Source organism: Apteryx mantelli, chromosome 7, assembly GCF_036417845.1.
Source record: "Apteryx mantelli isolate bAptMan1 chromosome 7, bAptMan1.hap1, whole genome shotgun sequence".
Taxonomy (NCBI): Eukaryota; Metazoa; Chordata; class Aves; order Apterygiformes; family Apterygidae; genus Apteryx; species Apteryx mantelli.
The window spans coordinates 21,611,316-21,637,642 of NC_089984.1; the positions used below are offsets into that span (position 1 = coordinate 21,611,316).

The window sequence follows — 26,327 nt, forward strand, 5'->3', positions numbered from 1 at the left end:
CAGGCTCCACATTTCTACACAGTGACTGTATTTCACTAATGCTGGCAACAGCTTATACAGTTTTAGACAGACAGTTACTAAATCCTAGCTGTGTTGGTTTGTGACAGAAAAGATGGGGTAGCAACACTTGTTCAGTTTTATTTTCTACCATACTACCCTGAAGTGACATTCATATACTTGTGCAGGTTGAGTAGAAGTCAGTCTTAGAAAATCAGGTAAGGCTGCTTGGAAGTAGTTGTGTCAGCTATTATATTGATACAAAATTCTATTACAATGATTCCATTTAGATACTATTGTACAACTATCATTTGTTCTTAAATCTTGTAGTAGGTCTTGGTTAGCATACGACAGAATGGATAAATGAGACAAGCACAGTGGTTTATCAGGTAAGTAGTGAGTGAAAACAGCAAGTTGGACTTTGCAATAGTCAGGTTAATATGTAACTAAAGAACGGAAAACTTAGAAACTTATATCTTTGGAAATTAGAAACAAGACAGGGCTTTCAATGGGCAAAGGTCAAAGTCAGCCTATTTATTACCTTAACAGATGTATTTGTTCCCTCACAACAATAAGGATAAACAAATATCTGTTACTAACATAAAATAATCTTCTCTAAATCAGGCTAACAGATTAGACACTGTTGAGAATAAGAATTTTATATTTGTGAGAAAAAGCCCAGAGAGAGCACACTCCTGTTGCACTTGACCTGTGTTTACATGGAGACAAATGAAGTAACTTAGGAACTGTTTTCTGAAGGTTTGTTGAATTAGGTAGGTTTTTATTCCATGTTACCTACATGTAGGCATGACTAGCACAGCTGTCGTGTGACAGCTCCAGCTGGAATTCCAAACTGGGGCCTCTGATTAAACCTCCGATTTAACCTTCATGACATTTCACAAACTAGAATCCAGAGCACAGAAGCTAACTGATGCCTCAGCTGGCCATTACAGGCTGCAATTAAGTTATATCCCTCACCTGCCTTATTATCCACTTCCTCAGAGGAATAGTGAAGACTTCCTCCCCTCCATCTCCATGTTGCTCATGGTATAAAACCAGGCTTCCTGCCGATTTGGCTTTTGCATCCTTATACATCTCTTCTGCCCCACTGGAGTCTCAAACCCTCCACTCAGATGTGTCTTTCACACATCCTCACAGACCATCTCCATTTGCCCCTGCCAGTACCCTTAGCTCCCACCACACGCTTTAAACGGAGATCACCGGTTATCTGCAAACTGGCACCTCAGCTGCGGGAGGCCAGCCAATACAGAACAAACCTGTAAACTTCCCTACTGCAGATATTAGCTCATCTCCTCTTCCCAGCTGCCTGTTTTGTCAAATGTGTTTGAGATGGGCTAACATGTTAAATGAGCAGAGGAAGGGTGTCTAATGGACACAATAAAAGCTTCATTTATTTAGGAAGCTATGCTAAAAAACAAACCAACCAACCCACACCCTTAGGACAAACAAGACATTTATTTATCAAAATAATTTGCAGAAGTTAAAACAGAAGCTACACAAGTGGCTGTAACAAAGGCACATGTTCTTTCCCTTCCAAAAAAAACCATAATTGACATCTTAAAAAAAAAAAAAAAAAAAAAAAAAAAAAAAAAGCATTTTAGGACTTCCACAGGAAGATTTTACACAAATTTGGCAGTTTCTACCACTGATCACAAAAGCTAGCTGAAAATGTGAAACATGCTCATTTCCTTAATTCTTTATCAGAAGCTAAAGCTACAAACATGAAATTATCACACAAGTTACATTGTAGAACATGTTAAAATTCACTGGAAGAACACGAAGGATTTGAACAAGGCCTAAAGAAAGTCAGTATAAAGGATCGGTATGTATAAATGATATCTCTGTAAGATCTGATGTCAGACATATGTTTGTCCTGTAAGACTACAGGCTATTTGCACATTAAAATACACATTCTGCATTGGAATCTGACGATTCTTCTAGGACCTTGAAGACACCCATTTTTTCCTTTCTAACTGTTTCAGAAGTTTTCATTTGATCTAGGATAAAAGATAATGATGAACAGTAATAGACGATCATCTGCAACCTTTCTGTTCAAGTACAGCAATGCAGAGAGAAAAGTTCATCTGGCAGGGGGAGGGAACATATTTTTGTTTCAACTGGATTTGAAAAGCAAGTTCCTTGTTTAAAAATCATATTGCTCATTTATAAACAGTCAGCAACTAAAAATTTGTGCTTGGAAGTTATTTCTCAGTTGCATACTTTAAACAAACAAAAATCCCACAGCCAACACCTCTGACTAGATCTGAATGGAGATAAGCAGCTTTAAGTCCGCCTGTACCAATTTTGTCTTCCTCAGAAAACAATGCAGTAAGCCTACAGAGTGAAGTCATTGGGGAAAAAACCCCCCCACAAGATTATAGCCCTGCTAGCTATGTTTTTTTTTTTTCCCCAAAAAAATTAGAAGGTCTGCATCTTGTTTGCCAAGCATTTGCAATCACTATGTTGCCATCACAGTGAACATAAAGCTAAAAAAAAGTATTGTCCTTCTGTCAAATTTAATTACGGTTTACAGGGGTAGGAGGTGGCATTTTGATTTCTAAAGCATTCACTGCAGCTAGCTGTAGTAAGTATTCAGGATATAATGTTAGACTAATATCTTTCTTTTCCTTTTTTTACAAGTTTTAATACACTGATTCTGCTTACTGTAACTAAGAATATGAATAAACAACCATTATAAAATGGGGTGCACACTAATACACAAGGTAAATGGCACCTTTTCCAATCTGAAAGGACAAATCAGGTTGTTTTAGAGACTTATGCAAGTTGTTTCAGACTGAACTTGTAAAGACAGATGTGGATCATATTAAATCAGTGCATCAAGAACCATTCTTGAGCAATAGTCAGTTAACTGAAAGAAGAGCTTTCATAAAACCATTTCCTTAGATAATCTAGGAGAAATTTTCAAGTACAAAGCTATTCTTTTCTCCTAAAGCAAACTATACATATCACAACTGTTTAAGGCTAGCTTTGACTTTCACTTGAAATTCTTTATTCTTCATCTATGCTTTTACATTTATCCATCCTAAAGATGCTGAAGGAAACAAAGCATACCAAGTCTAATGTTTAGAGGAACTGGACAAGAATTTTCTCCTTTTTCAGAGAAGTTAACACTCTTATAATACCTTGTCCTGATCAAGAATGAGAATTTATGTAAGCAGGCAACCTAAAATATGTTCTATATTTGATCCACTGACACAAGCCATAACAACTCTGAAAAGCTTCATTTTTTCCAAAAAGTGTTACTATACTACATTTCAAGATGAAATAATTCTGGAAGTATCAAAATATGTTTTTAAACAAACAAGTTTGCTGAAATAAATCCTCTTATTAGGATAATTTCTGTTTTTGCCAATTACAGCAACATCTAAAGAAAGCTGCTTTGCAGAACAGCTCCTAATCTATGCTCTTCATTCACACAAGCACACACGACATATGAATGTGGTTTTCTGGAATTCTTTTCAGTTTTATTATTTCCTCTTTGGCAGATCCAATTGGAAATGCCAGCAAACAGACCAAAGGGTCTTTGTATATACCATATAGCTGCAGGGAAGTGAAGCTATGACAGTTTTCTACATATAAAGACCTCTAATGACTCTAAAGGCTCTAATAAAGAAAGTCTATTTATAAACAGGATTTAACTATCAAAGAGAAAAATTGGATGAAAACTGTAACTTACCAATAAGATCACTTCTATCCAAGAGTAATTCTAGATCTTTATCACTGATTACTTTTTCTTTAGATCCTTTAACCTCTCTGTTGAAGAAAAAATAATCTCTTAATACAGATAAAAGCCTGTAATATTGCACAAAAGTCAGTTTTCTGCATAGCAGAATCCCCAGGACATTCTTTCCACTATTAAGATCCACCTACAACTTTGTAAGACAAGAGAGCCATCTTTTTGATAGTTATTTGCAAGCTGAAAGTTATAAATTTATGGTTTTAAGAAAAATGTGAAAATCTGCGTACCTCTCATAGTCTCTGGATTTCAGTAATTCTATTAATTCCTGAGGGTCCAGGCAGCTCTTTGATTGTGCTAGACCAGATTTGCCACCTTTAAACTGATCTGCAGGCGGGGGGGGAAGTATACAGAGGCAGAAACATTAATAAACACTGTATATCAACACAACAATGCTGGATGCACAGAGAAATAATCTATTCTTGCACATCCAAACTAACTCATTTAACTAACATTACATTTCACTGTTTTAGCCCTCAGCTAAACACAACTTAAGTTTTTAGGCTAAATAGTTAAAAGAAAACCCAAATGCATGAAGAGTTTACATGCAGGCCTTCCACTTTTCTAGCCGTAGTATGCAGAGGAACTGATTGAAACACCAATTCGACATGCACACGTGCACACACAGAGCAGAAAAGCCATTAGTTCTACTTACAGTAAAAACATTGCAAATAAAGTTAGATGGTGGATGTTGGAGTTTGCTCCCTTTATAATGTAAGCTGGTTGAAACAAAGTAAGCAGCATTAACCATTACAAGATAGGAAATATGGGAAAGATACGTTGTTTCTTTGTAGAGCATACCTCAGTTTAATAGTTAGACAGACATGACTTAACACATCCAACATGGGCTGGTTTCTTCATGAAACCATGCTAACACCCATCTACACACAAATCTGGATGTCTGCCCAAATAGCCAAGAAATAATACGAGATTATTACCTAACTAAAGATGAACACGAACAAAGCCAAACTCAGCCATGCATATCTCAAGGAGACAGGCAAGTCTTAGAGTGTCCTGTGCTCAGACTCTGCTAAGCTGCTTCTGTTTTTATTAACACATGAAACCATTTTATTAGTGGGTTTTCACCATGCCCTTTCCTCACACTTTTGTTCTTTTTTATCTTGGTTTCAAACTCCCTCCCTACCCCCACCCCATCTCCCTCAAAAGACGATAGCTGTTTCTCTGCGAAGTGCAAACCAGAGGCAAGTTCCAGAGGGGTTTGGGATACAGGAGTCTCCTCTCCATTAACACCTCCTGCTGTGACCCACAGGGTCCAGGTCATGTCATGCATTACTAGTGATACAGCCCCTCCCTTACTCACTGGGATTACTTTTCAGAGTTTCACAAACTGTATGGCACTGAATTAGTGCTGTGTACATCTTGGGTTGTAATAATGATGACACCAAGAGAAAAATACTAAAGACCCTATGAACATTTACCAATGTAGAGAGAAGTTTACATGCATCATTTCATCTTAGTCTGACATCGACTAATTTAACTAAAGCCATGCTGGTTCTCATAGTTTCCCAGGCAAATTTCTTTAATAAAATAGAAAGAAAAGACAGAAGGAGAAACTTGCTGCTCAGGCCCCCAAATCAAACTGTTTTGCAACAAATTTCAGCTCCTAAGTATTTCTGCTGTACCTGCCCTGTAATGGTTAGACACCACTGAAAGGCCTAATTTAGGCACATAAGCTTTGTGATATCCCTTCCTCATTCACTCCTCCAAATTTTTTGTACTTTTTAGATATTAAAGATTACAGGACCCATTACATCACCTTTACAGAGTTACACAGTAGACCCAAGGGCTCCTGGAGGGGAACCTCTACTTAGGCTGTAAGACTTGGATGATTCATCAGTAGTTAGCAAGAAAAATATTCAACTTATAGCAAAACTGAAGGCCTGACCCTTGCCATTTAGCTTCCTTTCTGTATACTGACTAGCTCTAGTTCCCATTAGGTCAGTCATCTATTGTTTGAGCCCATCCTGGTTTTTGTGCTGATCTTTCCACTTTAGTTTTATCTTCAAATTGGATCTTAATCAAATTCATATAAAATAAATGTTTCTCCTACTTAAAATAGTAATTAAAGCTGCTAGGAAAAAAAATCAGATTAATTTCTTGGCAGTCACACCAAGATGGCAGTGTCAAACAGATTACAAAGAAAAGGTTAGAACTAGGATAAAAGAAGAAAAGATTAGCCAACATCATTCAAAAAGAGAAGCAACCCACAGTTTAAACTCATGAAATAGTGCACTGTCCAGCAGCCAGAGTAACAGGTGTGGCTTTTTGCTCCCTTTATGCCCTCAAAATGCATAGTTTTTTTTTTTTTTAATATGTATATTTTGGGAAGTTCCTAAATTGCTTAACATTTAATATAAGGATAATTACTGTCAGAGGCCTATACCAAATTTCTAGAATTGCTGTATTTTTAAAGTGAGCTTAGTATTTGCGAAATGCTACAGTGAACTAATGTTTGAATATGGCAAACAGAACAAGCTATAGAAGCAGAGCAGAACTTCCTATAGCACCCAACCAATAGAAATTTACCCCAAAAAAGAAGCTTCAATGCTATCATTTTCTTAGACTTTAAGTATGCCCAGCTAGATAATCAATAATGCAACAAGAACCACCATTGTGCTGCATGCAAAATAAAAGACTATTGTTCAGTTCAGCACTGGTTAGTTAATGGCCCAACAAGGACTTTTTTTTTTTTTTTTTTTTAAACTGTGGCTATCACAGTACTCAAACTCAAAAGGACAGATGCAGGCAGAATGCTGCAATTTTGTGCAGCAATTCCACAACATTAGGATTTGCCATGTGGACCAAGTTCAGTAGAAACCTCCAGAAACTAACTTTCAGTAGTCTCTACTCATTTTACCAATTTTAGTAGGCATGCTCTCTACTCAAGCAAGTTTGCCAGTGTAACTGGAAAGCTCATCTCCAAACTTCACATCATGAAACACAACTCTAAATGCTATTGGTTAGGCATATTGCTTCAAATGAAGAATGGTGATAAAACATGTTACTGCTAGCAGTTTAGTATATCTGATTTTCCCTTTATCTTCTGGTTCACTTCATTTGATTAAAAATAATAATAATAATAAAAAAATAATCAAGTCAGACTTGTCATCTACCTCCAGCCTAGACATTTTCCTTCTTGGAAGTCTAAAAACATTTGGGTTGAACAAATTACCACCTTGCTGACAGGCTGCCAAAGAGCCCAGAGTTCTATCTTCTTACGGCCTGCTTTCACTATTCCCCCCCCCCCCCCCCGGTTGGCTCACTGTGCCATCACCCCTTTTTTTCTGCCTACTAGTAAGAAATAGCCATAACATGCTGATCCCAGAAATACTACGAGCGCTATTCCTTCATTTCCTGAAGAAGTGATCTGTAACATGTTAAAGAATGCACTTAGGAAGGTGATACTATATAGCCACTTGTTGGAGAGATAAAGCTATTTGCATTTAAGAAGAAATACTAAAGAGTCTCAGAGCAGTAAGTTCTCTCTTTCTGGATTTAAAGAAGAAATAGTTTTTTTTTTTTTATACAGGAAGTCATAAACAGAAAAATACTAACTTTTGTGTATAATCAGCTTCTCTAGCTTCCTCTTGGCAGCAGCTCTCTCCACAATCTTCTGGTCAATAGTATTTGCTGTCACAAGACGATATACAACCACTGGCTTTGTCTGGCCAATTCTGTGACATCTGTCTTGGGCCTGCAAGTCTGACTGGGGGTTCTGAGTAGATTAAAAAAAGTTAATAATGCAGCTAACTTGGTTTCTTTAAAAACTGTACCACAGGGAGCATTTTTAATCAGTGAGCTCCGGAGGTCAGACGGAGCTGAAGCAAACAGCAGGGAAGCTATGGTACAGCTCAGCTCCACAGCTACTTGCATTTAAACTAGCCCATGCTGAGCTCTACTGCTGTAGCTACACAGTTGGGGTAACCCGACTAGCTTGGCTGCTTTGGCACTATATGATGTAGTTTAATAGATGGACATCTTCTGCATTAAAAATTTATCTGAGGTTGTTAGCTTTTTTTGTAGGACGATAGGAAATGGATTAAAAATCTTTCTTTCCAGTGCCATTCTTGAAGTTCCTTTGGCTTTCCTGAAGGTAAATACAGTTGTGCAAATCAGCAGAGCTGTATATTAAAAGAAAGTGAAGAGGCATACGTCCTCTGACATTTTCCTCCATACCTCTTTTCTTCCCAGCCTTCCCCACACTTGCAAGAGCAGCAGGATCCTAGCTAGCTAAAACATGGATGGCAACTCACAGGAAGAGATTCAAAGCCCTGGTGCTAAGAACCCAGCTGTTGGAATTGGAGAACTTGAAGAGTACCAGCAGCTTTCAAACTTCTTAATAAAATGAAAGAAGGAAATGCATCTCCAGAAGTAACAGAAAAAAACCCTCCTGCTTTTGGTATAATTCAGAGGACAAACAAGTTGGCCTTGCAAAGCACCTTTAGCTTTGTTTTGGATAAGCTCGGACATTTTCACCCTGGGCTGTATAGTTAATATAAAGCCTGTTTGCATACACAGCTTATATTGTCGTCATGTAACATTTCATTAGAGTATATTACAGAAGTGGTCTATACCATAATGGGTTACTAAATGATTATCAAGAGCAGCAATAGAGAAAGCATTTCATGACAAGCGTCATGAGGTAAACACTATCAACATACCCAGTCACTATCGTAGATGATAACTGTATCTGCAGCAGTTAGGTTAATGCCCAAGCCTCCAGCTCTTGTACTCACTAAGAATATGAAGACTTCAGGGTCAGTATTAAACTGATGCATCTGGAAGAGAATTTATCTATTACAAAACAGCAGGCAGATCAAACAGAACGTAGCAAATGTTTTATTTAAAAAGGAACAAAAAATTTGTGTTTAAAGTTTAAAAAGAAGAAAACAAATACAATGTAAAACATGCTGTCAGAGGTCAAATTAAAGCTTTAAGAAACATTGCATGCACCTGTGACAGGACAAAACCATGAAGTGAAGCAACTGTATTTTCTTATCTGATGATTCTGGTCAATGAACTGTCCAGAGAGGAGACTACTACAATGACATGTGGTCCAAATCACATGGATCTCCACATAATCTACCATTCAATGACATTTTCTTCTCCAAAGCGAGCACAGTCCAAGCTGGCAGAGCCTTAATACACATCCACTTCTTGACACAAGCAGCAATCTTAAAAAACAGCAGCCAACCTGACTATTACTTCCAGCCACACTGCATACCTCCTCCTCTTACATGAAAACCTGGGAGTAACTTTCTGGCCTCCTGCTCACCATCTAAGTTGGCCTTCACTGCAAGATGCTCCCAACTGTCAGCACAGTTCCTACCAGGTCTACAATACCAGTTAAGTCCTAGCTTGCTTTGACCACCCTCATGCTGTCAGAAAATTGGAAGACTACAGTAATTTTCAGGATTTTGACCACAGCAATAAGAGAAACCATCACCCCACTGCCAGCCTGAAGCAGCTACCCAAGTGCTCTGCAAACCTCAACTCCTCTGGGCTTTCCTGGACACTAGCATCTCCACCACTGACAGCAGGTCATGAAGCTGGGAAGAGCCTTGCTGAACTTAGGCTGCTGACCTGGAAAAGTTCTCTCAACCAGCACCCATACCATGCTATGGTAAGTATGGAAGCAGGGGACAGAGGAAAAGAAACAAATTAGGCAGCTAGTGCTATCCCCTTGAAAGCTTGCTGCATTTATCCCTTACCCCCATAGTTTGCTGGAGGTACACTTCAGTTACTGTGCAGTGGACTTTTTTTGGGGGGGGGGGGTAATAAATACATTAACACTGTTAGGGCCTGGATGTTCTGTCTATACTCTTTACTATTTCTTTGCATAGATCAGCATTTAATAAAATTCTAGCATCCTTTTGAGCCACTTGCTCATGCAGCTGAAATGAAGAGGGAAACTGCAACCTAACAGGCAAAAAAATTATGTTTAATATGGATAATTTGATGAACTGTTAAAAGCCACAGGGGACAAAGACAGCCCTAGTTTACCTGCTTCCTCATAAAAGGTATCATGTGCAATTTGTAACCAAAGAACAAATCAGGGCAACGCCTCACAATTTACAAGATAGGCATGTTTGCATGCAAGTGCTTGTTACTGTTCCTGCATCTGGTATAGGCTTGGACACACTGCACCTTTAAATTTCTCATGTATCCCTTGGGCCTGCTGTGCTTACTAAGAATCTTTCTAGTTGCGTGCATGATGAATCTGCCTGCACTGAGGTTTCCTCCTCTGCCAAAACAATCTCCTCTAGCTTCAAAGCACTTCACAGGCTGCAAAAGCTGACACGCAAGTGAGTTGAAGGACAGCACTGCATTACTCCTCTGAAGCATCTTTTGCTGGACACATGTGATTGCTTCAAACTATAACAAGCATGCAAGAACAAAGGACTATATCAGACCAAATCCATGTGCTCTGTTGGGCTAGAATTACAGGTGTCCTAATAGGTACACAAGACTATTTCCTAGAAAGTCTACTCTATTTGGCATTAGACTTGCAGTACGCTCCCACAGATGTTAGCATCACATCCTGGATTCTGGAAACAATACAGGCAGGAGCAAAACAGGGATTAGCATCTGTTACAATCTGGATATTATGCATGTCACATCTGGGCCACAGAGTGTGTGAGCAGCCATTATTCAAGGCAGACCGCAAGATGTTGGTTAGTAACACACTTCACTACCTCAGTATTTTTGAGCAGTAGACATTAAAGAAGCAGTAAGGATGTCAGTCAACATACATGGCTTTTGCATGTTAAGGACTAAATGCTGTGTAAAATTGGACCCTAAAGTCACAGGAACAGGCAGAAATTTTACTAAACTCAAAGGGCATGTGCATCTACTTACATTTTCTTCTCTCTCCGAGTAGGACATAGAGCCATCTAATCGACTAAATTTGAAGTCTCGCAGATAGCAGTAATCCATCAAAATGTCCAACATCATAGTCATTTGTGAGAATAACAAGACCTACAAGACCAGGAAGATTTCTTAGCACCATTTTTTGATCATAAGAGAGAACTATTCCTCCCCCCAAAACAAAACAACCAAACAAAAAACCCCACCCCACTACCCACACATAAATTTACCTTATGACCTCTCTTTTTCAGTTCTGGAAGCATCCGGTCCAAGAGCAGAAACTTGCCTGAATTCTTTACTAGATCTTCATCAACCTTAGGAGAATGCGGCAGGGGAGAAAAGGGCAGGTTGTATATTAGATGGAAGGACTCAGAGGTTTTCATTACTCAGATGCATCAACAAAAGCTGGCTGAAAGCATTTTGCAGAAACAAGCTGTACCATCTTTTTAACTAAAAGCTGTAACACTGGAAGCAACATTTGTTTTAGCAAAATAAGTTGAATCAGTTTAATCAAGATGAAATTAAATCAAACCCATCATTTTATATGACCAAATCTTTTAAAAAAATTAGTTTTCATGTCATTTCTGAAAGGAGAAATCTTGATGATTTTTATTTTTTTGACAATGGAACAGCACAGCTGTTTCCTTCCCAGCTTCTAACGGTGGTAACTAATGCACAAGGTTTCCACCTGCTGGGAATAAATAGCATTAGCTGAACAAGATACACAACAGCCAAGGGGCAAAAATTGACAGAGCAAGCTCTTAATCTTCTACCTTAGACCCCTCTCTTATTAAAGACAATTTCTTACACCTAATTTTTGCTGCGGGCTAAGAGCAGGGATGCAGAACTCTTTGTGTCTGAGCCCTAAGCAAGCCACCTCACTAATTCCTAAGCTCCTGCACATGGTGTCAATTGTCAAGCAACCAGTATTTTATATACATTATCTAATCTCACCTCCTCATCCAGATTGAGTTATCTGCCTTTAAAAAAAAAAAAAAAACCTCACTGATTTTCTATTGAAAAACTTTGACAGTTTGCTCCTGAGTGCAGCTGAATTGGTTGTTGCTCACTGAACAGGAAACATGACTACATGGGTCTGCAAAGCTACATTTAGAATGAGCAACCTTTAACTTCTCCTTAAACAATTTTAATTAGTTTATCAAAAAAAAAACCCCCAAACTCAGTTAAGTCTTAAAGCTCTCATAAACAGCAACGATTCTTTCAATTTGAATTGCTTCATAGTTTGCCATATTGCTAATTGCTCTGTGTAGATGAAGCTACCAACTGGCCCCAATTGGCCCTTGTGATATGTGATATACTTATTCTGCATTTCCCTTTTGAGGGGGAGACAAGATCCTGTGTCCTCTGAGCTGACCATTTTGTTGTACATATCTGCCCTGGAACACATTACACATATCAGCTATCGCCCTACCTCCTGCACTGTGTACAGTCTAAGTCATGAACAGTTCACCAAGGTCAACATTTTGGTTTTGAAACCTTGCCTTTGTGAGTAGAACTTAGGGCAAACCCTAAAACAGCTCTTGAATCAGCTTGAATCAATAGTCTTGCTTCGAGCAGACAAGTGCCTACATAATGACAAACAGTATCACTAGTGCAAAGGCTACAAGGACACAGAGTCTGAACTGCCCCCTGCAACTGCTGCTGTATAAAGCTTCAAATAATGATTCAATCACACTGCTGGAATTCAATTAAGAAGCCTGTCCTGAATACACTGACAAGGTAATTCTTCACTGCTATCAGCTCGGTCTATTACTTCTAATGCCTAGAGTAATTCTTCTGGTAATGCTTTAAAAATACATACCTTGAATTGCTGTGTAGCAGGGTCCAGTGGGTATTCAATAAGATAGGGGTGATTACAGCATTTCCTCAGTAACATCATAATGTTCTGCAGTTTAAGATTCACCTCTGAATCCATGGGAATGCTCACTTCTACCACTGGCCTTGAAAAGACATGTCATCTTATTAGTACAGAAAGACATCACTTATCTGCTACAGATACTGCAAAAAGAAAATAAAAAAAAACAAGCAACAAATTCATGTGGAGTGCCAAGTTCCCTCAAAACCCTTCACAGTTAGCAAGGCTGTTATCAGTCCAACAAGAAGAGTTTTTCATGATTGGTTTAAAATACAAAAGGATAGCAAGTAGTAAGCAGAAGTCAAAAAAAACACTTGTGCAATTCATCTAGCAAAAAAAGGAATAGAAGCAAATCCCCTCTACCAACAAATAGTCAGAGTTCCTGCAGAACAACGCATAAACTACTCCAAAAATCAGCTCTCTGCCTATCCTGAAGGCCTTAAAGAAGTCAGGAATAATCAAATCCCTTAAGTCCCAATGCCCAGTGGGGACTTGCACCTACATTACAATTAAACACAAGCCATTACTGTCACCTGACGTCCTAGTCTAGGACAGTCTTAAAAGGAGCCAGTACCAAGTACACTCTCTAACAGCTCTGGTTTCAGGGCCTAACACTAGCATTAAAAATACTCAAAGGTCCCTATTAAATAACTGCATATTAGTGAATAACCAAAAATGATTTTCTCCTGTCACAACCAAACCTCATGCAATCCAGAAACAAACATTTCCTCTAGTCCTGATCCTCAAGATTAATTACATAGTCCCTGACCCAAGAGAACCACAGTCCTAAGACTTCAGTCCTTATCACTAGAAGCCACTCATTCTCACCTTAAGGGTCCTGCCCAGCCCAGCTGTTCGTGTAGCTGCCCAGGCCCTCCAGCCCTGAAACCGTCCCTTACTCTACCAGTGACCAGAAATTACGCCACAGCTACAAAGAGGAGATTAGCCATCGCAAAAAACTTTTCAGCTCCAGCACAAACTCTGGTTCTTGAAACAAAACTTTTCTCTAAACTTTAACCTTAATCAATAGTAAGGCATCCCCTAACCAGGAGCAGCCACAGTTTTCACTGGTCCCATTTTAGTCACATGTACAGTCTGCAGGATTCTGCAACAAATGCAGCTCTTTAGCTCTTCCACATCTAAGCACTGTCTGCAACTTAAGGGATCCATGCATGCATGCCATTAAAGTAACAGCAGCATATATTCCGTTATCAGTTCTTGTAGAGAACACGGGACTAAAAAAACCCAAGCAAGATAAATACATTTCTTCAACCCTGAAGCTTAATCCCAATCCCAGTTTTTCTTATGCCCAAAGGACTTCTAACCCATTTAGAGCCAAAAAACAGACTACATACAAGAGCCTACATGAACATGTCTCTTCAGGTCCCTCAGTCCTGAATCGCAAACACTGATCTTAATCTCCAGCAAGCGGACCAATACCTGTCACCAAACTAACAACAACCTTGCTGACCATTTGGGTTCCAGGCCTCAGTCTAGGCCTACTTTTCCCGCCACCCCCTGCCTCAAAACTCAGCAAGGAAACTACTTTTGTCTCTCCTCCAGTCTCAAGCCCAAACTTTGCTTCAAGTGTTCCTGAGGTACTCCCCCAAAACTTAAGAGTTAACTGTAATTAGCACACCAGCATTATTCCTTGTACTGTCTTTTGAGTCAATGAAACATATAGCCATGAGCATAACCAACTGTTAGAGACAAAAGGCTTACCTGAACCCTGCTAAGCTTGCAATATCTAGCAACTAGAGCTATTAAGCTCTTCAGCTCCTTGTCCTCACTGTTAACCCTATCCAGGACCTAAGATATTACCAAGAATTTCAATTACCAAACTACTAAGACGAAGCAGTTCTTCCCCCGCTGGCACCCAACACCATCTTAGACCTTCAGGCTTTGGTGGAACCATTAATAAGCAGTGTTCTTCAGTGCTTAATGTCCCAAAACCCCATCAGGATTACTTTTCGCACTGGCACAGTTTAGTTACATAAGGTTTAGCAATTATACTATGACCATGGGACCTACTTAAGACCATGACTAAAACCATCTCTTGGGAAAAGGGACCTGAGAGCCAATTTTAATGCTGGATCCTGCAAAGGCCACAGGCCTAGGAGATCTGTAGCAAGTAGAATCAAGTGTCATCTTATTAGCTCCATCATTGTTAATGAGGCAGCAAGTTACGGTACAAGCTAATCATTGCTATCACAAAATAGCAAATTTTAGGGAAAAGCAAAGAAGCAAAGCATAAAGCCACAAGAATGGCACACTGTAAAATGCCTGTCATTCTTGATAAATTCTGATAAGCAAAGTTCTGGAAGCAAGGGACATATTCAGTATTTGAAAAAATTATCTTTTAGGGCACCTCTCTCTTTCCACTTCTTCTTGCATTTTGCTGATCAATTTTTCCAAGTCATCAGGTGAACCATTATGTACTTCACAATAATCAACCTGTTTTCGACTGCGGCGTTTTGGTCGGCCTGTAGGACTCAATTCAACTACTTCTTCCTGCAGGAAATGATAACATTGCTATCAGCAGCAGATAGTTTCAAATGAAATGCCTACTCTGATCCAAGAATTCTCAATACTGCAAAGAGGTCTCAGTGACATGCACTGTCCAATACTTAGATTCAGTAGTTGTAAATTTAGCTATGTAGAAGAAGTGGCCCACAACCTAAACATCCACAGCTACAGAATTTGAAAGCTTCTGCTTGATTTTTGAGAGCTGCATGAGTACTTTACTGATGTTTTACCAGAAACTGTCACTCCATTGAAAATTGTCTTTTTTCCCCCTAACCTAAGGCTAGCCAGGAAGAAGCTGTTCACACTTGCATATTACCTAGTTCTGTGTGCACTGAGGTCAGTCACAATAATCACCACTGAAGTAATTAACAAAAGGATTAGATCCAAAATTTAAGCAAATAGTGGTTTTGGTTACACCAGCAATGAAACAATGCCTATGTATTTTTGCTCACAAACCATTAATAGCAAGTACATTTCTAACATTTGTTTCAATAGATACCTCATTATTCCCAAGCAGTTTCCTAATGGTGCGGTTTACAATGGCGGTATAGAAAGTTTCTTGCTTCTTTGCCAGTGGTGCATATACCACAACTTCTCGTTTAGGAGGAACCTCAAGAGCAACATCAGATTTCAGTCTTCTCAGTAAGAAAGGTGTCAGAATCTGAAACGTTGAATGTGTGTTATAATGACTCAAAGCTTTTGACAGGGCTAGTTTCAGAGCAACAAAAGGGTCTACGGATACATGCTATTTTGACAATTTAGTCTAAAGTATTTAGTCTTCAGAGTTCCATATTTCATTTTTTAATATGGACTCATACTCAAAAGGTTTTACATATATATTGGTAATAGATATGTTCCAACAACCCATCCACTGACATTTTAAAGATATTTTGAAGTCTTTATTAAAGGTGCAGCAGTTACTACATGACAGACTTTTCAAATCACTTTCATTAAAGTAATTTTATTTTTATGAAATAGCTCCATTTTGCTTGCCACATTTCTTAAATCATGTTGTTGCAAGAGTAGGCCTTGACAAAGTCTTAACTGCAACAAAGAACAAATTTTTATCAACAGTTATGTCTATGAGATATAATTTCTATCTTCCACCATCAGCTTAAGGTGGGAAAACAATAGTTCTCTAAGCATTGACTTTTTCCTTAGCCCCCCCCCCCCCAAAAAAAAAATTTTTAGTAATAATTTGATTTTGCTTTTGAAAATAGGCAAATTATACAACTAGTTTTTCACAAGGTTTTATGTCCAACACGTCAAAGTTACCTAACTTCCCTCAAAGTTACCTTTCAACAAGATAAATATACCAATTTAGTCTCTTGGCAAAAAGAAACAAGCAACTGCAATTAAGTTTGACTAATCTCAGCTCAGTTCCAAGAACAAAAATGAGTCATTACCAAAGAGGTATGTCGTTCTTTTCAGCATCTGCATATGCTGTAAAGATTGAACAAAGCCCCAAGGCTAAGGAAATCCAAAAGTGCTACAATAAAAGCCTTAGACCCAGAAGTCAGCTCCACAAACAAGATCTCAGCATGGTCTATAATAATGGCTAATGTTAGAAACAAATCATGAAAAACAATACAAAGAGTAAGGGAAAACCTGATGCAGCATATGCAAGATGTTTTGCTCCCTTTCTTTAGCAATAATGTCTTCGGCAGTTTCTGTAATGCTGGTAATATCAAACCAGGATTCAAAGCTATAAAAACAGAGTAAGAAAGAAAAAAGGAATAGCTTACTTTACAGCTATTATTCTTTGTGACTTAAGTATCCTATCCTTCTCTTATCCTGTGATTTAAAAAACAAAAACAACAACAACAAAAAAAACACTAGTGCGCATCATATCTGCTCTTCACTCTCTATGCATAAGATGTTTCTGAAATATATCTGTCTATGCAGAGGCCAAGATTTTAAACTGATCAGTAAAACTACAAGTATTAATTGGAATATTCATAAGCTCCATTGTATTCATTATAACCTATACTGTTTTCCAAATATAGACTGAATTCAAAACTGTTTTGACCCTAGTCTTCCACCTGGCCTCCAGTTACTGCTTCAGAAAAGCATAGGTCTCCCATGGGTCCTGTCTGTTAGCCTCACGCAGATGTCTCCGGTACCTTACAGAATCTCAAACAGCACTAGGCACTTATGATTGGACAGCCACATCCTCCCTCAATGCTTAGGGTTAGCTCAGAGTTTTCACTATCCAAGCGTAGAGCTGACACTTCCTTTCTGAAGCAACCACAAGTGTGAAGAGGGGAAGACACAGTGCCTCTACCACAAAAAAACCATACCAAGTTACAGCCATACAATAAACAATTCTTTAAGTGCTAATACAGGTTTAATACTTAAAGAATCCCAATGCCCAAAGAGAACAAAGGGAATAGCTTTTGCCAACAGATTGTGACCTACCTTTTCAAATCATCAAACACATCTGGCAACAGGAAGTTAAGCAACGACCATAGCTCTGCCAAGTTGTTTTGCAGGGGAGTACCAGTCAAAAGGAGTTTATTGTCCGCATTAAATCGTTTTAGTTCTCTGATAAGACGGCAGTTCATATTTTTAATCCTGTGACCTTCATCCACTATCAGATACTTCCAGAAGCAGTGCTGCAAAATATAGGATATTTCAAGAAGTCTTATCTTTACTCCATCAAAATATGCACCAGATGAGCAGCACCAATGATTAAGACTGTCTGATACTTCTCATTAAAAAGATTCTATTTAGTGTTGTTTCTCTTTGCCAGACTAGAATAGATTAATCCAAATACTTAATACCATACATTTGCTTGGTGGTGAATGAATTTAGGAAGTTGAGGTGATTATGGTAGTCACTTTGTTGTCCAGATAAAAATGCATTTTATGACATGGAGATGGGTTTTGCATAAAAGTTAGCATGTGAATATTCAGTTAGTATCTCACATACACACATGCCCAAGGAATAAATTAAGGTTGCACAGACCTTTCACTGACAATTAACATGTTTCAGGATTTCCCTATCAACTACTCAGTGTTCCTTAACAGCATTCTTGCATTATTTTGCAGCTTACACTCTACAAAAATACTCGCAGATGTATGGGTTTGAAACTTATATCAAAATGTAAACAAGAAAAGGCACTGCATCAGCAATTCTGCTTCTTCGGTAGTCAGTAAATGCTGTACAAAAAAAAAAAAAATCTCTCCTCACTGAAACAACCACTCCAATGTTAACCAAGATATTTATACACTAAGTACAACTTTTACTCCAAAATAACCCCCCAAAACAATCCCCCCCCCCAAAAAAAAAAACAAACAGGTTTTGTTCTACCTACTGGGAGGCAGTGAAAAGAAAATATGTGCTGTAATTATCTGTTTACTTCACTTTTTGGATGAAGTGTTCTATTTTAAGAACTTCTTAAGCATAAAAATCTAGAGCCACTGCTACCAAGGAAACAGCACAGAAAAAGTAAATGCCAATGCAAGTGCTGCAGTATCACATTGGATAGGCAGCAAGCAGTTTTACTGCATTCAGAAGCATTGCTATTAACAATGATGAGGCTTTCCACCTGTCACAGGATTTTCAGGAGAACTTAGGTACCTGTAGGGCATTTCTGTCTCGCATGGCTATTTCAAATGAAGTAATGACCACAGGATGAATTTGCAGTGATCCTTGACGCCCGTGAATTTTACGAACCAGTTTACGACGCTCCTGTTGAGCTCCATGATACAGCATTAATGGAATCTAAAAGAAATGAGATTTAGAAGTCAGGTCAATTAAGCTCATGCAAAGCTGTAAAACTAAACAGATGATAGGAGAGAGAGTTAATTTACTTACAAGAAGATTGTAAATAGACAGCAAGTCAAGGCATAGTTTGTAGTAATGACATAAATAACCACAACTAAAATGATGTTCGATATAGAAAAAAATTTCAAGGCAAAGAGTTAGAGCAAGAATTAAATAATTTGCTCTTTTAGACTCAAGGAAGAAAAGAAGAGCCTTAACTTTTTACCTCTGGAGTAAATCTTTTGAATTCAGACATCCAGTTTGGAAGAGTAGACAGGGGACCACATACTAAGAAGGGACCAGGGACTCCTCGCTCCACCATCAGTGCTATTGTTGCAATGCATTGGATTGTCTTCCCCAGACCCATTTCATCAGCTAAAATGCCATTGATACCATTTTCCCAAAGCATCTGGACACACAGAGAAAGATATGTAAACATATGTACACATATAAACATATGTAAACAATATGTAAACAATAGACACCTGTGGCAACTTTGTCTAACAGGCACATTTTAACTCAAATGAGAAAGATTTCTCCATAGCCAAAATAAATATAAGCATCCTGTTAAACACAAGACATTCATACGTAGGTGTATGTGCTTCTAGCCAGTTAAGTATTTGACTAGGAAGCAAAAGTGAGAACAGTATCAAAGGGAAATATAAGAATTAGCACTATATCAAAAAGCACTTCAACAGCAAGTACAGTTCATAGTATCCAAATTTTAGCTTGTCCCAGCTCTGAAGAATTCCCCTTACTTTCCTCCCAAACCAACCAAGTTATTGTGTTTGTGATGTTTCAGTTACATCTATCCAAGTAGCTTCTGTTGGCACAGCTACTTTATCAGAGAAAAAAGGTGCAATTTCTGACCAACACAGCCAGCTGCTCTGGCAAAAGATCTTTGCACAGACACTGCCGATTCTGACAAGTACCAGAGAAACATCTCACAACAGAACAGAATGGAAGACAACAGTGCTCTTTGGCTACTCAACCTACTAATCATAGATAAGGATCTTATACTTCAGGGACCAGCTAAGGAACCAGTTTGTCCCCGCAGAACAGACCTACTCTCTTCCCTAGGCATTTCCCAGTAACAAAATGCCAGAGTGAGTGAGTTTAGGCTCATCTCACAAGTGAATGCTACTAAACCTGGTAAAACAGGATATATCCACTTGTGGGGAGAAGAAAAAAAGGGGGGAGGGGGAGACATGGAATTGGTACCAGAATGTAAGTTAGCTTTTTTGGCTCCTACGATTGAGAAAAGCTGTTTCAATTTGGCTTGAAAGCAAAGACAGGAACAAATTAAATACATATATGGGCATTTTTTAAATGTCAAATTTCTTTAGCTTTTGCTTTCAAATGCTAAAGATAAAACATTTTAAAAAACACTGTATTGATATCACTAGCCACAGATTCCAAGAGGCAATGGAAAAGTTTCATCCATGTCAGACTTGCAAGGTAGCAAGTCTTTAAACATGTATGGTGCTAGATATTCAAATCTTCAAGAGAGGAAAATAGTAAGACTCAAAATAAGTATGCACAGACCTAGGGCTTTCAGAAAGTTCTTGTAAGGAAGGGCTGAAAAGACAGTTGAGTTGAAGAAGAAAACAGATGGAGAGAGGGAAGATAGAGAGCACCAACCAATAAGTCTAAAGAAAACCTTTAAAAAAAATGAAATATCCTCCCCACCCTGTAACTTTGCATCTGCTGCTTGACAATTTTGTTTCATAATACCCAATTCTTATATTATGAGAAATCATGAAGAACTGTCTGTTCCTTCTTCACCTCCTCTGTACTAGCTATGAACAGATTCCTAGTGGTTCCTCCTCTCCATTTCTCTGTCTCCGGTCAGTGACTGGGATTAAACTTTCAATCTATTGCTCCATACCCTGAGCCACTCCATGCCTTCCACTTGGTACCATCTCATGACACCTCCAGTAAAAATCTTTGGCTGCTGAAAAGGCACTGGCTGTCCATTAAATTTCCGTACTGGATCGAGGAATTGCTTGGCACTGTGTCGTACAGCTTGACACAATCTATCCTTAATGACACTATTTGAGTCTCCATTTTTTTGTAAGTCCTCTGGACACAGGCTGTCAGAAGGGCTTTCATCCTATAGAAGAAAGTTCAAAGAATATGACAAGTAACATACATTTCAAAGCTCAGCTAAGACACATTTCTGTAAGGTGCTCCAGAGGTACGTGTTGCACTTTTGGCAAATTTGCAGCAGTCATTTACTGTGCAATGAAGTACGCCAGCCCCGACCCAAAGACTTTTTTGAACGACTGTCAACTCAAGAGCACAATTTCTTTTCAGGAATGACACTGCTGTACAGCAAATGTCAACGTGCAAAATTTCAATGCCTTATGTATAATCTTTACCCCTTTGGAACTGAAGAAGAGCGATAGTTACCGAAGTGATTATGCTTATGATCTTCTACCAATAAAAGCAAACAGACTTAAAACCTGGCATACAAAGGTTGGCATTTAACACTGATACTTCTATTCTGTAAGTGTATTCTAGAGTGTTAGAAAGTAGCTTATACTGTGTGCTTGCAGTTCTTAAGTTACAGCACAAAAAAGAAGCTACCACCTTTTATTCACTGTGTTTGAATGCTTAAAAGAGGGTACATCTTAAGTAAGGTCCCATAAACTAACACAAACTTTTTACTTTTTCTTAGTAAACTGCTACTTCCTTTATTTTCCAAACTACGTATGTTCCGTAAAGTACAATCCACTCTAAACCAGTTAAAAACAAACAAAAGAGAGTTTTACTTGAGATACCTGAAAATAAATATTTAAGTGCACTTGCATCACTTTTTTGCAACTTCTAATTCAGGATTTCAATATCTAGCAGAGAGCTGTTCATTTACAGGAAAAGTTTAAAGATATGCTATTAAGTATAAAAAAGTATAAAAAGCCTTTCCTTCCTTATGGCTTAACACATTTAAGCTGCAATAACATGTGCCAACATACCTGATTTTCCACTTTACTTTTTTTTGCCACTGATAAGATTTCCTGAAAACAAAGAGAAAAAAAAGCATACTTATGTGATTTTCAACCTTAAAGGCTATTACAATTTGCACTTCAGGAGAACCTTGAAGTTCTAATTGAAAAATTTGGACATACTTTAAGTGACTTTCCATACAACATCATTAATCAGACAAGTGACTCTAAGCAAAGGCCACACATCAGCAAACATACTCCATTTACAAAGACTATCTTCTGGAGATGTATTGTCTTCAGAGCTTGCCCTCCCAAATACTTAAAAAAAAAAAAAAAAGAAAACAATCTTGTAAGACCTGTAGGATTCAATTTTTTATGTAGATCTTTGTTGAAAGACAGACATATGATCTCCTACAACCACATATGAAAATTTACTGCTCCAAGAAATGCAGATGTGTCAACAGTGAACCATCTCACCAGTTAAAATTGGTGTTACAAAAATCCAAACAAGCCCATTTACAGTTATGGCCTACCTCTTTGGACATAATTTCTGAGATGTTATATGTTCCATCGTCTCTCCCTCTCTTCTTTTTTGCAGCTGTAGGATAACATTCAAGATTATACAGCACATCAAATGTTAAGAAAACTAAAAACAACAGTACTGACAAAAAGCAAATCTTAATACATTACCTGATTTCTCTTCTTTGCTATCAGCTGGATTCTGACCCTGGAAAATAAATATAAGAAAAGGTTCATCATCTTACACAGCTCTAAATAGCATGACATAGATGGAAGGAAGATGCAATTAGGCTCAGGTTATCTTTGAAACCTTTTCGAAACACTTTTACAATTAAACAGTTTATAAAATTATAGCGAAAAGAGTTCCTACTTCTAAACCAAAAAAGCCCTCACAATGAATGCAAAGCATTTTCTTGAATCAAAATAGGTCAGAAAAAGTCTCCTTAAAAAGACAGCCAAGTTATATGACTTTTTAAGCCCTTCTAAAGAGTCTTATTATGGTTAAAAATAAATATAGTACACAGATCTGTAAGCCAAAAGACTGGAGAATTTCAACTTGTTTAGTTTACCTACCTTGACCAGATGATCAGAATGGACATGGTTAATTTGTCAGACTTATTTAGAAAGAGTTTTCATGAAAAGGCTAGTTAATCTTACCTTGGCAGATTTTAACAACATCTCTCTCTTTTTTTCTAACTTCTCTTTCCTTTTCTGCTCCTAAAAAACCACACACATTTCTTATCTTTAAGGAACACCCACAAGAGAACTCTCCATTACAGAAATGATAACAGACAGATTACATTGCTAATGTAGAGTTGTGCATACTCTATGGACTTGATTTGTTTTTGCAATCCCACTAAAAGCCTTCACTCTGACATTGTTTAAAATCACAAAGCAAGACTTGGGCAAAGAGAGTATAATTCCTCTGAATTACTCGTCAGTGAATACTTTAAACACTCTCAGAGAAATACATTAATTCAGAAAAGACTCCAGAAAAAAATATTCCCAATAGCACACTACTTAAGAACATATTTATTTTAGTTAAGTTTTGCATGTATGCAACTCCCATTTAATTTCTACATGTTACTGCTTGTGTTTTGCTTAGAAGAGAAAGCAATTTAAGTAGTCTACAATGCCTTTAAGGAAGAAGCGTCTTCGTGTCTTGAAGAATCTAAGACTTTAATTGCATCTACTATATTTACTTGTTGAAAGCAACAGTATCTTGGAAAACAACAACAACAAAACCCAGATCTTGGTATTTATCAGATGGAGCAATAAAAGACTTGATATCAAAATAGGCACTCTATCAATGCAGTAATCATGAATTTGAGCTGATACTTAAAACTTGAAAAATACTTTGGAAAAAAGTTCCCGTGGTCTGTCAATGTCACTTTCCTGATAACATGGACTTGAATCTCTTCCTGAGATTGCTTGTCTCCCTCTTAAGCTCAAACTCTTACAGCTTGCTCATATAGGAACAGTTAAGAAAGTAAAGGTTAAGTTAAGTGTGAACTCAGCAGCTCATGGATTAAAAAAGAAAAACACATCAAATCATTTTACAAAAGCTCTTATTTGGGAGCATCATGGCCTCAGATCACAGTAACTTAGTAAGTTGTTTGAGAGAGTCCTACATTATCATCCTGAAGACAAGCCTCATCCTCAGCTTTTGGTAATAAGCACAACAGGCTGCACCACTCCTATTTGCTAAATCTTGCCTTCTTCTATTGCTCCTCCAGATTTTCTATTTTCTTTAAACTTTGTTTCTTATTTGAAGCATTTTTACTTCAAGCCAAAAGAACTGTAAACCTATCAGTGCCATCTTTACGTTGTGAATTTTCAATTAGAAGTCATGCTTATAGGACATATAAGACAAATTATGAATATTAGGTAAAGCACCACTGCACTCCCAGGCAGGACCTTCAGTAGACTACGTTATTGTTGTGAGCCCACGAGAATTTTTAATTCAATTCAGACAACTGGATGGCAAAAACCAAACAAACAGAGGCAACAGAGCTATACCTATCTCAAGAATTCCCACTGCAGACAAGAACACACCTACCTCCAATTGCTGCTGTTCCATTTTGGTAAGCAGGAACTTGGAATAGATGTTACTTTTCTCAAGCAAGTGTTGAAGCCTCTTGTAACGCATTTCACTTGACTCTCTGTCCCAAGAAGTGCGGGCCTGGCCAGCAGGAAAAGATATTAAGTATCTATAGATGCTTCAATGTTAATACTTTTAAAATAATAAAAGGATCTTCTACATGATAACTACAATTGTCTCTCACATACACAAGCATTCCCCTTCCAGTCACTATATACTAATGATTTGTGGGTATAACGACCCATACATATCTCTGAAGCACTGTGAGGTGAAGGCAACTTGGGGCTGGATTCACTTACATATGTAAAACAGCAGCTCTGCTATTTAACTGCTTCCAGTGCTGTAGTGCAAGGGATTCAAAGGCTCAAGGTATCTAAACTCAGATTTATAGATTCAGATTAAAAAGTGATTTAAGTTTATCTGGAGCCTGCAAAATTAAGAAGAAAGAAACCTACCTAGCAATTTCAGTACACAGTTTCCAAAGTATTACAAAAGACAAAAGTTTCCAAAGTACTACAAAGAGACAGCTCCATCTTTTCATCACAACTTTTCATCATGGGCAGGTCATTTAGACAACTACAAAAGTCATTATGACTAATTTACAGTGGTCAACTCAACTCCCAACATGAAAACAGAAGTTTCTGCTTGCTTTGCTTACAAAAAACCACACATACGCCTGGATGAATGCTGTTATCTTTTATAAAAAAGTAACATCTGTATTAGAATCATAGTAAAACTGCAATTAAGGGTTTGCAAATTACTCTTTAAAACTCAAATCATGACTTCCCAAAACATAAAATAGCATTCACCCTCTAGCAAAAAGCGTTGCCTGCTAGACTGCGATATTAGACAAGTGAAAAGGGGTAAATTAGCATCTCCAAGAGAAACCCCAGAAAAGCAAGATGCAGAGCTTTACAAGATGCTTATCTGTGCCACTGCTTTTAGAAGAAACACTGGGGGAAGGGCACATTGAGACAGAAAGGCAAGAGAATTTTCTCAAGCTAAATAGAGGGGGGGGGAAAGGGATATTAGCTGAATAGCGACATAGAAAAGGAGAAAACTTGCTTCTCTCTCCCAGAAAACACACCTTTATTTTCACAAAATGGTAGGTCATCCCTACTAAATAGCAGGAGCTGCCTTAGCTATCTGCATATTCTTTTAGGAGAGGAAGTTCTATTCCCAAAAGTTCTTTGTGGATTAGATTGTGTCCTTGTGATTCTCCACAATGTTTTTATTTGTTTGTGCTCTCCTTGTTTCAGTTTTCTTCCTTCAGAGGCAAAGTACCTGAGCTCAGGAAGACCAATCTCTTCTCGTAAAGCCAAGAGAATCTAATTAAGATTAAGCCACTTCATTCAGCTAATTGCCATCGCTCACGTTTTGCTGTCGCTCACATTTTGCTACACTGAAACACAGCTCTCTTCCAATAATTAGTCAGTCAGAAGGATTTTTCTCTTGACTGAGAAAACTCCAAGAGAGAAACGGGAAAAACCTCAAAAACAGTTTAAATTCCTACAGTTTCTCCAGAGTAGACATCCACCTTGTCCTTTGACTCAACCTCCAATCATTTTTTTCTCCATTATATAAAGTAGGCCAAAAATTTGTCATTCTTCTTTTCACCAGTTTACATTCTCGTATACTTGCATAGTGGTATTCTGCCTCCAGCCCACAGAAAGGACAAGTGATCTCTTTGTCAAATTACAGTACAAATCACATGGCAGAGGGTTCACAGAAGTGACAAGCAGAAAAAAACCCAGAAGCTTCAAGAACATGCACAGCTCCTTGATGCCAGCAGCCTGGGTTTAGTGACATGAGTAAGCTCCCCTGGGCTGACTGGTTCCCGAGTGCACAGAGAAGGCATGGTAGAAGCACACAGGACAACAGAGCAATGCCCCTGATGGAGGGGAGCTCTGTGGATACTGAAGAAATGGG

The 26,327-nt window shown here is 38.1% G+C and overlaps 1 protein-coding gene across 1 annotated transcript in view; it reads right to left on the reverse strand.

Moving 5' to 3' along the window:
- Positions 1–11: 11 nt before the first annotated feature.
- The window catches only part of HELLS (helicase, lymphoid specific), a 28,131-nt gene continuing 1,815 nt past the window's right edge, over positions 12–26,327 (reverse strand). Inside the window, exons 3-22 of the mRNA XM_067299956.1 lie at positions 24,357–24,479; positions 22,955–23,014; positions 22,469–22,505; positions 22,312–22,376; positions 21,809–21,850; positions 20,722–20,946; positions 19,060–19,242; positions 18,648–18,791; positions 17,484–17,680; positions 16,674–16,770; positions 15,565–15,726; positions 14,908–15,050; positions 12,486–12,624; positions 10,894–10,977; positions 10,655–10,774; positions 8,458–8,574; positions 7,352–7,511; positions 4,006–4,102; positions 3,716–3,792; positions 12–2,015 (exon numbers count right to left, since the gene is read on the reverse strand). Of these exons, the coding sequence (XP_067156057.1) occupies positions 1,918–2,015; positions 3,716–3,792; positions 4,006–4,102; positions 7,352–7,511; positions 8,458–8,574; positions 10,655–10,774; positions 10,894–10,977; positions 12,486–12,624; positions 14,908–15,050; positions 15,565–15,726; positions 16,674–16,770; positions 17,484–17,680; positions 18,648–18,791; positions 19,060–19,242; positions 20,722–20,946; positions 21,809–21,850; positions 22,312–22,376; positions 22,469–22,505; positions 22,955–23,014; positions 24,357–24,479 (2,370 nt within the window). The 3' untranslated portion in view covers positions 12–1,917. The remainder of the gene's footprint in view (positions 2,016–3,715; positions 3,793–4,005; positions 4,103–7,351; positions 7,512–8,457; positions 8,575–10,654; positions 10,775–10,893; positions 10,978–12,485; positions 12,625–14,907; positions 15,051–15,564; positions 15,727–16,673; positions 16,771–17,483; positions 17,681–18,647; positions 18,792–19,059; positions 19,243–20,721; positions 20,947–21,808; positions 21,851–22,311; positions 22,377–22,468; positions 22,506–22,954; positions 23,015–24,356; positions 24,480–26,327) is intronic.